Below are 17,511 nucleotides of genomic sequence, written 5' to 3'. Positions count from 1 at the left end.
ACACCACATTAGAGGGACTCCCACGGCGGGGGACTTTGGGTGGCTCCGCACACGCTGCAGGAGAAGGCTCCTCGAACAAAAACGCACGAGCACCGAATGCTGAAATGGAAGGAACCTGAAAGATAGGAAGATTCTAGATGTGAAGCTTTCGTGACTGCAAGGATCCATACTCTTAGGTTGTTTCGGTAAAGTCACGAGACAAGAAGTCACAGCTTCTCGAGACGCTGGCCTTCCTTTTTTTACCTACGTGACTTTACCAAAAAACCTAAGAGTAGAGAGGAAGATCTAATGGGGAATGGCTTGACGACGACATCGCAAGAGATCGGTGCCAGAAAGGTGTGGCCACTACTTGAGCCATATTGGCACAAGACAGAGAGGAAAGTGGGAACAAATGACGACATGTCCAGTGGACATCTACTACGGGCTATCTGCCCATGGATCGTGGTGATGATGATGAAATGCTTACTGTCGAGTACGGATGATGTATGCGGATGAGCAATATTTTCAGAAGTGAGAGCTTGATGAAGAAAGTTCTGGAAGGACGGATGTTGGGAAAGAAAGGCCAATAAGGCAGACAAAATAAAGATGCTGCTTGATGACTTTAAGCAAGAAAGGAGACCTTGCAGTGACTGAAGAAGAAAGCTCAAGATCATGCAAGATGAAGGGAATTTGAGCCAAAGACACTGCCATTGGGCAGAGGACCAATTAAGAAATCCCACAACTTACTTGCTGTACACCTGCTGGTGAACTATTTAGGCTTTAACAATTATTTTATTTGCACTTATTGAAACAAAATTATATATACAGTACAGACATTGTCAATGAATTGCTGAATGAAGGCCTCTCCACTTTTCGTGAGTCATTTAGGGGCGCGGGCGGGGGCAGAGGGGACAGGGCCGGCTCAGATTTAATTCGCCACTCATGTCAGCCGTGGCCAGGAAAGGAACTTCAGACGCTGAGTTCACAGGGCAGTGGCACCGCTGCAACTCCACCTACTTAATGTTGCCTATGCAATGTGTCAGTGTGCCAGTACGTGTGTGTACATTGCATTTTAAAATGAGGGATATCAAGACGTAGCGGAGAAGAGATTTGAGAACTTTTTTTTTATACACGGTAACCCCCTCTCTCCTTGTCAATGGACTTATTGTGTAAGATTAGTAGGTAGGTTGGTAGATAAGTGAGTGGGTAGACATCCTATCTTTAATCCAGGCGAGAGCCCTTTGAGGCAACATGTCTATTCTAAATGTGAGACGTGCCAAAAATGAGGGAGAAATACAAGCGCATGAAAAACGGTAAAAAAAAAAGCCAGGACAAAAATAAAAAATAAATCAAACATAGCAAAATGTAATGGACACATAGAATGTTAGGATCATGTTCAGATTTAATTAATAACGTTTGATGGATGCCAACAGTTTTATGAGTATTTTGCAAACTTTTAAATTATGTTGTCGCTTTTTATTATACTTTATTTTACATTAGCACATTCCAATGATTCACATCTTGGATGAAACGTATCAATATCAGCCATGATAAATCCACTGCTGCTGTGAATGCCTCCCAAAGCTACCACTGCTTCCCACGATCCTGTGATATCATAATCCGCCTCAGAACACCCAGACACGAACTGATTCCATCGCTCCATCTCCCCGGTGGTCGTTATCACGGACGCGTTCAATCCCTTGGCAGTCGGTCTGTCAATATTGAAATTATATGCTGAAAACGCAACATGCCGTTGAAAGCAATCCTTGCATTAAGACCTCTCTATCTGGCCTTGAAAAGTATTCATGGCCCCACATGTACTTTTTTGATGGTAATACCTTTGGGCTGTGAGTTACTACTGCATTTGTATTTGTCATTCTGCTTGCCCTCCCATAAAAGGCTCTTTTTTGCTTCGAAACATTCTCAGTAAATCATATTGCCAAGATGTCTGGCAGAATGATTTTTTTCCACCTGTTTTTGTTTCCAAGGGCATTTGACATAAAAGAAGAAATATATTGTACAATAGGGATTTATGAAGGGTTGCCTTGAGACATTAAATATCAGAAATCTCAGTTAAAAACCACCGCTTCCTTTCTCACATGTCGGAGCGTCTTTGCTTTGCAGTGTCTTGCTTTAGTCTCCCTCTCAGGTGAAAACTCACAAATCTGTGCACAGTTTATTGCTATGATCTTGGCAAATAATTAGGTTGTGCAATGATGAATCAAATCGTGTATGTCGGTCAGTTTTATTATTATTATATTATTCAAATCAATATGCCTAGGTGCTAATGTTACAGGTATGTATGTTGAACTTATTTCGCACCGCACGTAGCCAACCGTGCTAATTGGATGTGCGGGGGAAGGACAACAAACGAAACACAAAAAGCAGTGAGACGAAATGAAGAGACCAATATGGAAGAATACAAATGAAAGAGTAAAAACAAGATTTTGAATCAAATTGCCTGATTTTTTAAGGGAATCGTAACACTGAATCATATATTTTTATCATCACCGTTATCATCAGCCGTGGTCAGTCTACTGCTGGATAAAGGGCTGCTCAAGCTGCCGTCACCTTTCACGACTCTGCGATGCAATAATTTCCACCTCGCGGCGTGCATATGATGAGATTTCATTGTTCCATCTCCTCGGTGGACGTGCAATTTAGCTGGGAAAAGTAATTCGTGAATACACCGTTAACACCTACACACAGCACATAAATATCACGCTTTTTTCCGACAGTGGAAATTTTGCAAACCATTGACAGCAATTATGAATGCGAAGCACCCGGGTTTAAATCGTATACACCCGTGGTCTTGGGAAAACATTCTGCAAGACCTACGGCATTATTACCGAGTTGGCATTTGTGCGATGGTCGTGGCAATTGTACAATGATGCAGAGGTGAGGGAGCCTGTGGTTCAGCAATGTCAGGCGTGACATGAAACCTGCACAGTGCAATTCCTCTTTAACCAGCAAGGAACACGACGCCACACCAATACGCACACATTAACCCCATCCCTCTGGCCTTCGCACCTGTTTGACACGCACATGACGACATTACATCTATCCCTCTAAGACCGAAACAGGAGGATTTCTCCACAACTCTGGCTGTCGCCTGATGATGCCAGTTGTAATTTATGGCAAAACGTCGTACTCGAATTGTAAATGTTGTGGGTTAACTGTCCAACAAACCGATGTGCTGTACTTGTAACGAATTGGCACGTTTTGTTCACGCGGCAAACCTTACCGATTAGCTGTGCCGGGTGGTGGTGGGTTTAACGACACATTTATATTTACCCGATCTAACCCAAAATCTTCTATTATGGATAAGATTGGTCTAGAAAGTCGACTATGTGTTAAACTGACAGCAACTTCCCTTTCAAATGACCTGCCACTCACTTGTTTATTGCTCGTCAGTCGTCAGCACAGACTTAAAAAAACAACAACATAGTTTCGGCGACTATGAATGTGTTTCTTCTGAGCAAAATGCCAGCCTGCTGGGAGCACAGGCAACAGGTGAGCATATGTCCAGAGCATTAACTCCGGTGCGAATGCAGTTAATGGGAACTTGAATTGCGACGGTAGAACGTTTGGTTGCGAGCAGCTGCTGTGGCTCTAAAATAAAATAGGCGCGCAAGTGCTGTTCATGCGGGCGTCATGCTCACGCTGATACATTGGTTAAAAAAATGTCTGTTTCTGGACCCTCACATAGGCGTGTATAGAAAGCCTTCAGGGACCTGTAATCCATTGTAAGCAAACATATTTTTCTCATCAACCAGTAATTATCCCGACAAGAGGAGGTTGTATGCAGTAATTTCTTTAAAGTTTTTTTTATCGTCATGTAATGTGCTCGCCAAGATGTTATTCCAGAGCTAATGAGAACGTGTAGATGCTAAGCGAGATGTTAATTTGTCAATTCATGATTCAAAACAATTGCTTTTGTTGATTACATCCCTCACACATAAGTTCACCACTGAGTGAATAGAGCTCAGTGCAGGGCTTCATTTATCACTCATTATCTGGTATACTGGAGGTCTCACTTCACTAGCCATAGCCACAGACATAAGAGAGCTATTATACTGGATGTGGTGTGCCAGGTACGGACATATTTTCCGGGTCACTGATCAAAACAAAGCCGGCTGAAATGGGTTATGTGGATGTAGGATGGAAGGTTATTTTTTCAAAGTAAATAGGTGGGTACCTAGGTAGGTAGGCGTGTTATATCGATATAAATCAAAATGAAATCCCACTGAGACGTCTTTATCTCGTTCGTAAGAGGGATAAAGCAGGTCATATTAGCTCCGTAACCTTATTGAGGAGGTACCTGCAGTTACATTTGGCGAGAATTGGACCTTGAAGATAAATTACCTTCGAGGATTTTGTCCACAGACCACACAGAAGCGCGCGGTGTGTTTTTTTCTCGATTTCGAAGAGTGTCAAAGGATTAGGTTCAGAACGCATAAGACGGGACACGAAGCTTAGCATCCCGCCCAGGAAAAACGCATGCCTTATCAATAATGCACCGGCATGCTATCAGCGTGGCCACGGTGAGGTCCTGCCACGAGTGGTCTCAGGGCTCAGAGGAACAAAACGTGACGTCGTCAGAAGACCCAGCAACCACCGGCAGTGAAGGGAGGAGTTGAGCGGAGGCAGTGAACCCTACACGACGGAGAGTTTATTCTCTAAGATTTATAAGACATAAAGGGTAAAGCATTGCCCCTCCCCCCGCACTCCTTTTGTTTGTTTCTCTCCAAACTCCAGCGGCTCACAGTTGATGGTGACATTCTGTCACTGTCTAACGCCACTGCTCCAGGTGCCGCACCGAATTGTGATCCTGCAGGGGCGGTTTGGGAGGGTTGGAGAGATCCATTTCGCCAGGAACGTGACGACGTACACTCGAGTAACCAACAACCCCCCCACCCCCACCACGTGAAGATCCGATGTTTCTCTGGGATATGGCAAAGACATTCCCATCGCGTCTGAAACCCAGCCTAATCTCCCCAACATTTTTTCGGCGGCATGCTCCGTTTGCTACCTTTGCATTGAACATTTTAATCTTCTCATTAATTCGAGGTAATTAAAATGTAAGCATAGGCTGATTAATCAACTGGTGAGGTGTGAAGCATATTCAGTTCGAAAATGTTATTCTACTCTACTTTTCTATTTAAAGCTTTCGTGACTGCAGGGATTCATCTTCTTGGTTACTTCGGTAAAGTCACGTAGAAGGGAAATAATAAAATAATAAAAATAAAACTTAATAAAATCATTCTCACGACGTTTCGGCCACAACGCAAGCAGCCGTCCTCAGGTGAAGAACAGGTCTGTCGGAAAGACGCTGTCTTTCTGTCTTTCGCTGTCTTTCCGACTGACCTGTTCTTCACCTGAGGACGGCTGCTTGCGTTGTGGCCGAAACGTCGTGAGAATTATTTTATTATGTTTTATTTGTATTATTTTATTATTTCCCTTCTACGTGACTTTACCGAAATAACCAAGAAGACTACTCTACTTTATTAAGAGGACAGTGGATATGTCGCATTGAGAAATATAAAATGTAGCGACATAAATTGTCAATTTTTTTTTTTATGACTGCACCGACTAAATCACATTTAGTTTTGTGTCTCAAAGGCCTGTAACATTAACAAGGCGAATAATGTCAGCATTCCAACAACATGCGACAACCACGTCATCTTGTCAAACGTGTCCAATTAAAATGGAAATGTTTCACTACGGTAAAACTTTACATTGGTTTATTTTGTTACAATGCAAAAAGATATGCTTAATCATGTTTAAACTTGCACAGATTCCTATGAAACAAAAGAACAAGATACCAGCATATTTAACTCTGCAGTCTTTTGTCGTCGAGTAAAGGAGAGATTTTCCGCTTCTTGTATTCTGCATCTCTTCTTTAGCCATTTGATTTGGAACATGCAAAAAGGACACACTAATGCTGTCACTATTGCTGCGGGCATTTACATTGTGGCAGGAACACAAAGATTGGATCATTAAAGGAGCTGTAAAGATGCCAGAACATATTTGCCAACGTTGGATACTCATCTCAGTCATCGGTGTGACGTGTTTGTCAATGTCGTAACGGCCGCTATCCGAGAATTTACTGCATTTCCACGGCGTCCCGATCCCCAGCCAGAATGACTGCTGCGTGCAGCAAGAATGCCGATGGTGCCTTTCTGAAATCCATTTGGCGATTGTTTTTATGTCAATTATTTTACGGGTACATTTACCGTATTAAGAAACCCAACGACACCACCAAATGCCACTTAGTATTAAAGAACCGTAGTCACGTCAATTACATTCCTAAAATGATTATAAGGTTGTTATTATGATTGTTGCCAGACCATGAGCTTGCCTTTACAAACACTATTTTATTGATCTCAGACTAAATAGGGATTGCACGCTCTTTCACACCACCCATTTAAAATGTCAATTCACTTGCTGAGAAAGTACCACCAGCTAACATCGCTGTTCGACTGAAGGTCACAGCAAGCAGGCGACATTGTCACCTGTCTCAAAAATGTAATCTCTAACGAAATTCAAGTAATGCATTGCAACAGAGTAATCTCATTATTCACTTATGTCCTGATAAGCAAAGGGAGGGGGGGGGTGCACATTAAAGGTTACATGCTGTGAGAATCAAAGACAATTATTGTTCAAAGCCAGGCCGATGTGTAGACGATAACTTGTGCTCGGAGAGCGCCTGTACAAGAATGCTTGTTTTGAAAAGGACTCACCACTTATTCAGACTCTATTGCTATTAAATCACAATCTATGTTGCGTTGTCGATAGGTTCTGCTGCGGCAAACCTACTTTACACCTCCACAACTCACGCGCCAACATAACTCGAAGCGCTTATCTCTCGCCCTCAAAATCGTCCCTTTTGCGAAACTCAAAAGGTTAGGGCTGTGGAAAAAATAATAATAGTAATTTACATTTGTAAGGCGCATTTAAACGCCCCCGCCGAATCACAATTGCAGTATTTCTGTCCAAACTGAGTGGTTGCCTAAACAAGCAGGAGGGAGACAAGTGAGACACGTCTACTTTTAAATCCTTTCTATTAAGTTCACTTGCTTGCTTGCTTGCGCGCTTACGACCGTGCAAATCTTTCGGTCGTTTTTTAACCCACTTCCCGTGATCCAATCGAGCTGACATTTTGCACACAGACTCGTTGTGCGTAACAATTTATTTTCGTGCAATTTTTTTTCCAAAATTTTCAATATTTTAGGGAATTTTTTTTTATATTTAATTACCAATTGCTTAATAGTGGCAGGCAATCATCTGACCCATAGGTGGCAGCCATCTCAAGCCAGAGGACGAGAGGACTCTAGCCGCCACGCATATAAAGGATTTATAGTGAAAAACTTTGTTTTTACGGGTTAATTTTTTGCTAGTGAGACCGAGGATTTAAAAAAAATGCCACAAGGCAATATAACATGAGCCCCGATTGTCTTGCATCGAAGCGTGGAACAAGAATTTGCAAAGAAAAACACTCTAACAATCACCTTATTGTTACGTAATGAAATAAAACAAATATAGATAAAATATATGAGATTTGAATCAGTTCGTGTGTAGGTGCGAGGTGATTACGTGAAATGATCGTGAGAGGTGGTGGTGGAGGTTTGGGGAGGCCTCAATCCAGCGGTGGATTGACCATGGATGATGATAATGATGTTAATGATATGCTCTATACAGCACTTCAGAAGATGAATTTGAATTGTTTTGTTGTGGCTTGCAATGAAGCTGTAACATCATGTGGAATCTTACTCTCTCGCAATATGGGCGGCGGTGGCAAAATAGCATTTGGGGGCAGAAAAATGCCATGAATATAAAATTCATTTTCAGATTATTCAAGGCCACGGAATGAAAGTGTCATGCAGCCCAGCTACAAACCACCTTTTATTGCTTAACATGTCTACGTTGTCCTTTACCTCTCCTCACGTGTGTACCGCAATACTCGACGGATTTACCAACCACAGCTCGTGATTATTATTTAGGATATCCAATGTAGTTCTCCATTATTCCCACTTTAATACTGCCGTGTAGCGGTTTGGTTTATTGCCGCATGTCTTGAACGCGCTCGTGCTTTGCGCAGTGCAAGCTGCAACACGGATATACATCGTTAAAGGGATATTTCACTTTTCGCTCCTTTGGTGCATTTTATTGAGACATAAAAGATAAAAAAATGTTTGCTCATTCAATCTATAGGCATGTCAGCCGGTATGTGCATTTCGCAAGCTTTGTTCGCACCTTCATGACATAACCTTTTGTGCCCTGTTCCCAACACCCACCTGCAGGTCAATACTTTGCGAGCACAATGATTATCGTGGCCTTCTCAGTGGTGGTCACGGTCATAGTCTTGCAATACCATCACCGCAACCCCGACGGAAAGAAGATGCCACAGTGGGTGAGTGGCTTTACTTCATATACAGACAGCAGCTGTGCTCACACACAAACCTTCACCCCCGCTATATGTAAGCGCACGGATCGCATAAGCATGATACATTTTTGAGTTATCAGTTTAATTTAAGTTTTTACTGTTTATGAATAGAAAAATATGTCAAGGTGGGAACGATTTTGAAATATTCTTATTTTTGCTGTACTGTTTGAATACATTCGGGGAGCGGCGAAGCAGTGGTTAGCGCACTGCACTGTGAACCTGCTGAACTCTGAGTTTGATTTCTGACGATGGTTAACATCAGTGGTGAGTGATATCTGAATCAAGGCATCCACACGCATCGAAAGTATGATCAAACACCGCCCACGAATGATCCAGTGTAGGGAAACCTGTATGCAACAGTGGCCTGACAAATGGCTTCAGAGTAGTATTAATATAGGACTGTATAACTCAAATGTCTCCACACTTGCACGAAACAAACTTTCTCGTAATAATTATAAAGCATAAAAGTGTAGGATTTCTAGAGAAAGGGCTGTTCAAGGGTTTGGTTTACTATTTCACTTTGGAGATACGGGCTCTCACCATAATAATGGAGTTTTTACCACTGGCGTTGTGTTGCCAATGGAGATGAATCCCACTTCATTAATCATTTGAGCAAGGAGACACTTGGACTTAGCTCGAAGCATGAAAGCAAAGATTTCAGTGTAGTTGTTAAACCCATGATGTTGATGTTGTTATGACCCCAATGTTCTCAATGTGACATTTGCTCCAATCGTACGCTTTCACTTTCATTGTGAAACTTAAGCTATATCATTACCCAGGAAAGCATCACGGAATTTTCAAAGCCTTAGGATAATATGGAAATTCTTGCGAGTTTTTTTGTACATTAATTTCACCTTGATGTCACGGTCCGCACTGCAGATATAAGTGATACTTTTTTTTTTTATAAACAATGTACAAATTTGCCGTATCGTTGAATAAAAGATGGGGAATTATTTTGGTCAAGGTCAATTTGTATAAACATTAACCTTTTATTATTTCCTTCGACTTTTACTATCAATTTAAAATAAGTTACAAACACAGAACAATGAAATGTTTATACATTTAAATAAAAAATAGAGTATTAATACAGCAAAGATGCAATGGCAAACCCTTATGATTATATCAGAATCAGAATATTTATTTATACTGGAGGAATCCGTTGAGCTATAAAGCTCTTTTTCACAGATGTCCAGTAGCATGCAATTCCAGAAATGTGTTTTCATGCAGAAATTACAAAATACATTTATATGGAAAAAAAATCATATAGTTGAGCAACTCAAAGGTTAAAAACGGTTGAACATTAATTCATGGAACATGGAGTCAAGTGACATCGAGATTTATGGTGAGAGTGCTTTTGTGTGTATTGTTTTGTCCGTTACTTGTCCTGAAAATGAAATAAAAATTGGGTGAAGGATTGAAAATCAGTACACGGTTCTGCATTATTGCTTCATAAAAGTCTAATACGTTATCAGCAGTCGCTGCCTTTGTTGACACTAAATTACTCGATAATGCAACACCTGTGGGAGGATTTTGTGCAGCATGCTGTATTTGTACACTTTGTCCACCCGCAGTGAGACAAAGCACAACCACATAACATCTTAAATGAACATATATAGTGAGCTGTGCACGAGCGAACGAGTGGTGTCAATGTTCGATGCCTGATGTGCACAATTAGGAAATGTTCCTTCGTGTTAAAACGCAATGCGATATTGACTCAAATAGGTAGGCTTAGTCATCATGTTTGCCCCAAGCCAATTGCATGCCATTTCCTGGGAGGATATTCTGTTTAACCTAAGCACGCCATCTGCTGTGCCGTGGTTGCTGAATAACAATCAATGGCAATGCCACCCAGTGTGTTGGCACGATTATCGGAATGAACTGTTTTATTTACCACTTGCTTCCTGTGTATTATACCTATATATGTTGACTTTAAATGGCACATCAAGTTTCTAGTGTGCTAAGTTGGCACCGCTGAGATCCTGTGTTCAAACACAAGTAGCTGCCAATGATTAAACCGTGTTCTCAGTTGTACTGTCTATATCGCACTCCGACAAAAAAATATATAGCAATTGGACTGACATGTGACAATTTTCAATTGAGCAGAGTGGATGTGAAAGTGCTGCACCCGAGTGTGGATAAGGTCACCTGAAGTCATTTCAGAAGCAGTTCTGTGATATATCATTCCACGGGCCATTCTATAACATGGGGTAATGCATGGCGTGCGAGAGTTCTAAATGGATTCTACATTACATTACGTGACACCGATAACACATTTGGCATTAAATTGCCAAAAACAAGATTTACATCACGATACATCAAAACTTGAAAGTATAGATAGGTCACATTGTGAGATTTGAATACTTAGCTGATAACATAAAAATGTATTTGCGTGTAGAACACAGACAATTCGACATTTTTTGTTTGCCTGTTTACAATCAAATATCCTGCAACCAAATATATTTAAATTCAAATTTAAAAATTCAATCGACAAATGTTTCCGACGTAAAATGTTCAATTGTGGCCTAATGGCAAATAGAAAAATTACCTGTCGACAAAAATCCATAGCAAGTCTGCTAAAAGTGGCCTTTGCTGGAAAACCAAAGTGTAAGGTTAAGTTGAAGCAAAGTGTGAACGATTGTCAGGGCAGATGGATCGCGGGCAGGACCGAAGAGCTGTTTCATTACCCTCAGCATTCTCCCCACTGCCTCTCCGTGTTACTCGAAATGCATCACCACATGTTCAGCCAGCAGCACAAACAATCCAACCGAGCAATTATTATTCCCAACATGCAACACACTGCCAGCGACGCAGCAAGATGCCTCGGGGAACAAAGCAGCTATTTATCACTTCAACAGCACTGCTTCCTGTAAATGCAGTTATCAGCTCCAACTTAGGGCAATCATTTAAAAGCACCATGCCTTTAGCTCTAGAAAGTATATAAAATGTTTCGTTTTCAAATGCACTTAATAACACGAGGTAGCCCTTGATTAAAATGACTATTTCAAGACATGTTTTTTTTTAATGTCGGCATCGTTTTCCTTGTTTTAACTTAGATTACGCTACCCATAATAATGGTACTGCAAGATCCGACCGTGTCCGTCCAGTGCTCTCCGAACTGAATGAATATATTACAAGGTCGCACTCATGACACACAAAGTGCTTGCCACAAACGAACCACAATACCTTACTGATCTCGTCACGGAGCACAATCCATCACGCAAACTCCGGTCATCCTAGCAGCGGCTTTTGGCTGGCCATCGAACAAAGACGATCACTGCATTGCACGCTTTCAGATGCGCTTCTGCGGCCGTCTGGAATGCTCTTCCAGCCAATTTTATGAAGCCACTTGAGCAATGCACTTTTAAATCTAGATTGAAAACTCATTTCTTTAGAACTGCTTTTTGTGTTTAGTTTGTTGTCCTTCACCCGCACTTCCAATTAGCAGTTGGCTACGTATGGTGCGAAATAAGATCAACAAACATACATACATCTAATCCCCTTCTTAATTTTGAATTCTAAAAAGTATGCTTGATCGCTTCAAGTCGACACATGATTAAAACATGGGATCCAGCATTATCCATGCTTTCACATTCGTGAATTTTACTTCTTAAAATCTTGGCCTGCACTTGTATTTGATATAACTCAGCCAATTTTATAAACTCTTGGGTCAAGACCAACTCATTAAACGTAAGCATCTCATTGTTTGATACATATTGAATCAGTTAACATTTTCTCATGCAGAACCAAATATTATGGTACTTTATGTTTACCTTTCCAATTACAATTGAGTAACATTCAGCTTACATTTTTTGTCATTTAAAAAAATACATTTCAGTGGTTAAGATCCTACATCGGTGGGAATGCTGTAATGTGATTTGTCTCTGGTTATTCCCAAGTATGGATACGCGTTCAAACACGTTTCCTCCCATCTGTCCACCTGGCTTAGGTTCGCGTTATCCTGCTCGACTGGTGTGCCTGGTTCCTGCGCATGAAGCAGCCCGGGAGAGAGCGACATGAGCTCGCCCGCCGCCTGAGCATCCTGCACCGCAACAGCATGGTCAGCTTGGACCTCGCTCTCCTGTCGGCTAGCGGCGTACACAAGAAAACCAACGGACACGGCGTCTTCATCGGCTTCACAAACCCCGACGCGCCACAGCAGCCGCCCACCAGCGACTCGGGCGTCATGTGCGGCCGGGAGACCTGCTTCAATAGCGCCGGGCCCGAGGAGGAGCCTGGCAATGCCCAACGTGGAATGCATCCGGACCCCACTGCGGGTATGAACAGCGAGATCACCAAAATCTTGATAGAGCTACGCTACATCGCTGGGCGCTTCCGCACGCAGGATGAGAACGAGGCGATCGCGTCGGAGTGGAAGTTTGCTGCCGCCGTGGTGGACCGGCTGTGCCTGCTTGCCTTCTCCCTCTTCACCATCATCTCCACCATCTCCATCCTCATGTCTGCACCACACTTCACTGAGGCTGTGGCCAAAGACTTCACATGAGTGGAACGCTCGGTGTAAAGATACCCCAGACTTGTGATATTTTCATCCATTTGCTTCAGGTGTTCCGTGACATGGCCAACATCGCAAGTGAGCTATTTAAGCTTTAGTAAAAGTTGATAATGGTGTAAAATAACATTCTACAGATGAATACAATTATTGATTTTAACAATGTAACGACTTTGCCTGCCGTCCTTATGTAAGCCATGGTGAGTGTTCTTTATTCTGGTGAGAGATTCTCTTTTGCAAGAGCGGTCTGGCAAATTGTGGTGATGAAGAGAGTTATTTAAATAATTTAAGGCACTTTGCTATCAGGTATTCTGACAGTTACAATAGTCCTCACTTGCGAATGTCACAGGATGCAGGTTCCTTAATTGAAGATGGTGCGTTTTTGGCAATTTACCACAGAAATTACCATATGGTTATGGAATTTTAACCACCAACTGTGAAAAATAGGAAATAGTGGCGAGTACAATGCCTACGAGGGATGTCCAGTTGGCATTTTTACTATACAGTACATTTTCATTTGTATGTTGTAATTATGCATTTCATCAAAATAATAAAACGTTAATTATTTCAAAAGCAGCCAAACCGTAATTCACAGACTGGGAATGATAACAGTGTATGATAATGGAAACATGGCACAATAATTCAATATCATGTCCCATGTGCTTAATTTACTTGCAATGTAATTCATTTTCCAAGTCAAAATAGTTCCCTGTGTTTTTCTCAATTTATCCACAGAGATTGGCAAAACTCTAGTGATACTGTGAACATTTTACAGATACAATGCTATTTCATTTGTGAAAAAAACAGAACATTGGTTTAGCAGTGACATTAACGGAGCTGCATGCAAACAATATTAAAGTTCACATTGTGTGCTGAAAATCTGATCATTGCTTTTGTAACACGCTGTCAGTTGTAACAAACACAAACAACAGTTTGACAGATAAAACATAGAGATATATTCAAGAACACATTTTGGGAAAAAAAGTCCAATCGACTAAAGGTTGAGTAAACAATGAGGTTCTCAATTCCGCGGAATCTTTTTTACACATGGCACAATCGGTGTTTTTCAGAAGTGATAAACTGTTAATGTCGGAAGGATTAAAAAATGAGGCACAATACCATTTCAGCGTGACATTAAATACTTGATAAAACGATACATTTACAACCACTGTGCATTCAAAACTCATCACAGTGCAGAATCATTCATCAACATGCTTTAATAATCAATACAACTATTTTAAAAGATGGAATAACAAACGTATGCATTGTCTTCAAAAAGCAAAGCGAAAGCAAACATCCTAAAAACAAATGCCATTCCTAAACAAATGTTACATCAAAGGTTATACAAGAACCATTGTGTTTCTGCCAACCTTATATTGTGATTAAAGCAAAAATGTGTATATGTACACATTTCTAGAGTGCATACAGAGTTGTACTCAATTGCAGGACGCCAGTTCGTCTAACTAGGGCTAATTTGATATTTTACTGAGTCGTAGACGTTTTCCCGTTTAAAATATGGTACTTGTAAAGTTAAGGTATAAATAAATATAACATGTATAATTCACAAGTTTGTCCACGCAAGTCCGTGTAAAAATTGTGTGGGTATTTATTCAAACAAACAAAGGTTATCATTATTATTATTGTTCATTACTTTAAAAATAGCATTTGTTTTCAATAACTGTGTGTTTTTGTGTCGTCATGTTTGTCTTGTTAAAGCAGTGACATTTACAAGTTGATGTTTAGATTATATATAAGCTGCGCATACAAATGTGTTGGTTTTACAAAATAAATGTTTATTTTCTTCATTAAACTCATGAAGGTTTTGCATATTTTGTTTCAATGTTAAATATTTCAGACTACAATACAAAATTTTCTGATTAAAAGATTACCAAAAATGAAACGATCACAATTAATTTTTACTGAAGAGGGCATTGCATCTTTTCCTTTTTCCCTGCAAACATGAACATACTATGCATTACAAGCATCAGACAAAGAATCAATTGCAAGCATGGAAGATTAAATTGTATATTAATTCCAGATATATTTTTAATAGGATTCGATACAAAAACAGGTTATCACTGTTAAAAAAAGTGTGGCCCATCCAAGATTGGCAACATGTAGTGCAGAAGGGTGCTCGGTGTAATTGATGTCAATCAGAGATGAGCATCATGAAGCTCCAAACAGATGGTGGGAGGTTATATAACTGTGAAGCTAAATCCATCCACATTAAAACACAGCAGCTGACGTTATACTTCAACATTACCATACTGCTTGCATATTCTGAAATACCTGGGCCCCAAAAGCAGCCAGACAGCATTTTGCATGAATTTTAAAGTTAACACAAAGTGTGGAATAAATAACTTACATAAGTAAAAGTGTAATTTAGTTTTAACTTTCACTGCAGTTTACTTTAAGATACTAGCAGTCTCAATTTAGAGGTAACACATCCGCTCATTTACATCCGTGACCATCAGAAATTATAAGACACCTTTTAGCGTCATTTTCCAAGAACAGATGAGAAAACTAAAGGACATCAAAGCCCTAATCATTGAGTTGACAAAGCAGCGCAGCTCCTTTGGAGATCCAGTAATCACTGTCCCTTTTAGAAGGTATGAAGACGGTGACAACAAAATTGGTTGAGTGACCTGCAAGGAAGAAAAAAAGTCAAATCTATACATTCATCCTTACACCATTACCCTTTTCCCTGTCATCCTCTCACATTATTACACACTGTTCATGAAGCTTCGAAAATAAACGCACATTATTGTTTTTTAAACGTTTGTGATGAACTGTGTAAACAACTACATTTAAAACAATATGATAGTGCCTTTATACACCATGCAACATAAAAAAATCTATCTCGCACAATGATTTATTTATAAAATGCAAATGTCAACTCGAGATGAAGGCTAGAGGGATTAGGTGAAATGTACATAGCAACCCTCCTCACAGAATGCGCACACGGCTTTGCATTCTCAGCACAAGTACTTATCGGTCAATAATTCAATATTCATGCTGCAACACAATAGGTCATGTTTCAGAATCAAAGGCAAGTCACTCAAACTGCATTACCAAGATTGGCAAGAACAGCGAAGCCTTGCAACACTCCAAGTAGCCACTTACTGTGGTACATTTAAATGTGTTTTTTCATTCATTCAGATGTTGTCTATTGGTGCCTTTTTGTGAGCAATTTTCTTCATGATTTACAATGAATGGCAAATGATGGTGAAAAAGTTCCTTCTTAAAAATGCTAATAAAATCATGTTTTTGACATATATGAATCATCGTCTTTAACAGGAAGAAAAATATGTGCTCAGTTTAATACTTAGACTTTAAAATTATGTAATAATACAGCACATTTAATGTACCGAGTTATACATCTGATTTGAATAAATATAAAACTTTAGCACATTTGGAGTCGCAGTAAAAATCATTGCATAAAGCACATGAAGAACATTGTGTGGAAGCTCAGAGCCATGAACTGATATGTTCGTTTAAGTTATTCCTTGTGACATAATATATATTTAAACACTGTAGATTACCAGATGTATCTTCACATTCATAATCCATTTCTGGTGAAATTATTATATAGTACTGTAATTACATAATAAAATGCACTCCAGAGCAGAGTGGTTTTGGTGCACGGTTATTTTAAACTAACACATCCTAGGACTAAGAAGTAATGAACCTTATTTAAAACTCACACACATAAAATTACAAAAAAGACTGCTTATTACTTTTGGAAGGTATAAAAGATATTTGGATATAATGGTACGTACATTATTGTCTACGTGATATCATTTAAATCAACCCAAGTAGCATTTTATGCAAACATTTGATAGTTACTAAATAACAAAGCATTTTGTAAGAACAAGTAGATCTGTAAAATTATGAATCACACAATTTGTATAAGATCATTTGCATCCCAATGCATGAATGACAGTTTGCACATATCAACAACAAAAAACTAGCAAATACAATACATCTTTGAAAATGCATGAGTGTAATGATGCACACAGAGATGAACTTATATCACGGTCACGATTTCTCCATGCAGGATTTAATCATCCCTCGTACCTTACAATGAAAGTACTATGTAACATGTAAATGTCCACATTACTACAAAACGTCTTCGTATTCATTCCAATTAAATGCTTAAGAGTCATGGCAGTTATTTTATATGGTTGTATTTTTTGTTTGGTTTTGTATATTTTTTAAGTGCTGCCCATGATTTATTCATGACATCAAACCTTTGCCACAAAACGTGCTCATTAAATTTCAAGTAAAATTTGGAAACAGGACATCTGGTATCACAACTCCTGTTCGTGAAACGGCACATTTTGTGCTGACCTATTTACCTGATTCGAGTGCAGTGTGAGCTGCGGCTTTGAGTGTTGGGTTATATAACTGCAAGGTGAGGGGCAATAGGGGGGAGATGTACTATGTGTAGAAGATATACAATGTTTGGTGCTACGTGTTGGAAATTATGTTGGTAATATGCTTATCAGTACATAATAAATTGCATAATTTAGTTGCATTCCCACCTCGCTCTACTCCATGCATATATTCGTAACAATAA

At 40.0% G+C, this 17,511-nt stretch overlaps 2 protein-coding genes across 2 annotated transcripts in view; one reads left to right on the top strand and one right to left on the bottom strand.

Moving 5' to 3' along the window:
• CHRNA7 (cholinergic receptor nicotinic alpha 7 subunit) overlaps positions 1–14,739 on the top strand; it is a 45,903-nt gene extending 31,164 nt beyond the window's left edge. Inside the window, 2 exon segments of the mRNA XM_078592527.1 lie at positions 8,283–8,392; positions 12,372–14,739. Coding sequence (XP_078448653.1) covers positions 8,283–8,392; positions 12,372–12,926 — 665 coding nt within the window. The 3' untranslated portion in view covers positions 12,927–14,739.
• Positions 14,131–17,511, bottom strand: part of DNAH6 (dynein axonemal heavy chain 6) — an 81,693-nt gene continuing 78,312 nt past the window's right edge. Inside the window, exon 77 of the mRNA XM_078592526.1 lies at positions 14,131–15,577. Within this exon, the coding sequence (XP_078448652.1) occupies positions 15,474–15,577 (104 nt within the window). The 3' untranslated portion in view covers positions 14,131–15,473. The remainder of the gene's footprint in view (positions 15,578–17,511) is intronic.

This window comes from Lampetra planeri, chromosome 3, assembly GCF_965212315.1.
Source record: "Lampetra planeri chromosome 3, kcLamPlan1.2.h2, whole genome shotgun sequence".
NCBI classification, from domain to species: Eukaryota; Metazoa; Chordata; class Hyperoartia; order Petromyzontiformes; family Petromyzontidae; genus Lampetra; species Lampetra planeri.
The sequence above is the reverse complement of the archived record's forward strand: the minus strand, read 5'-3'. Positions and strand labels throughout refer to the sequence as shown.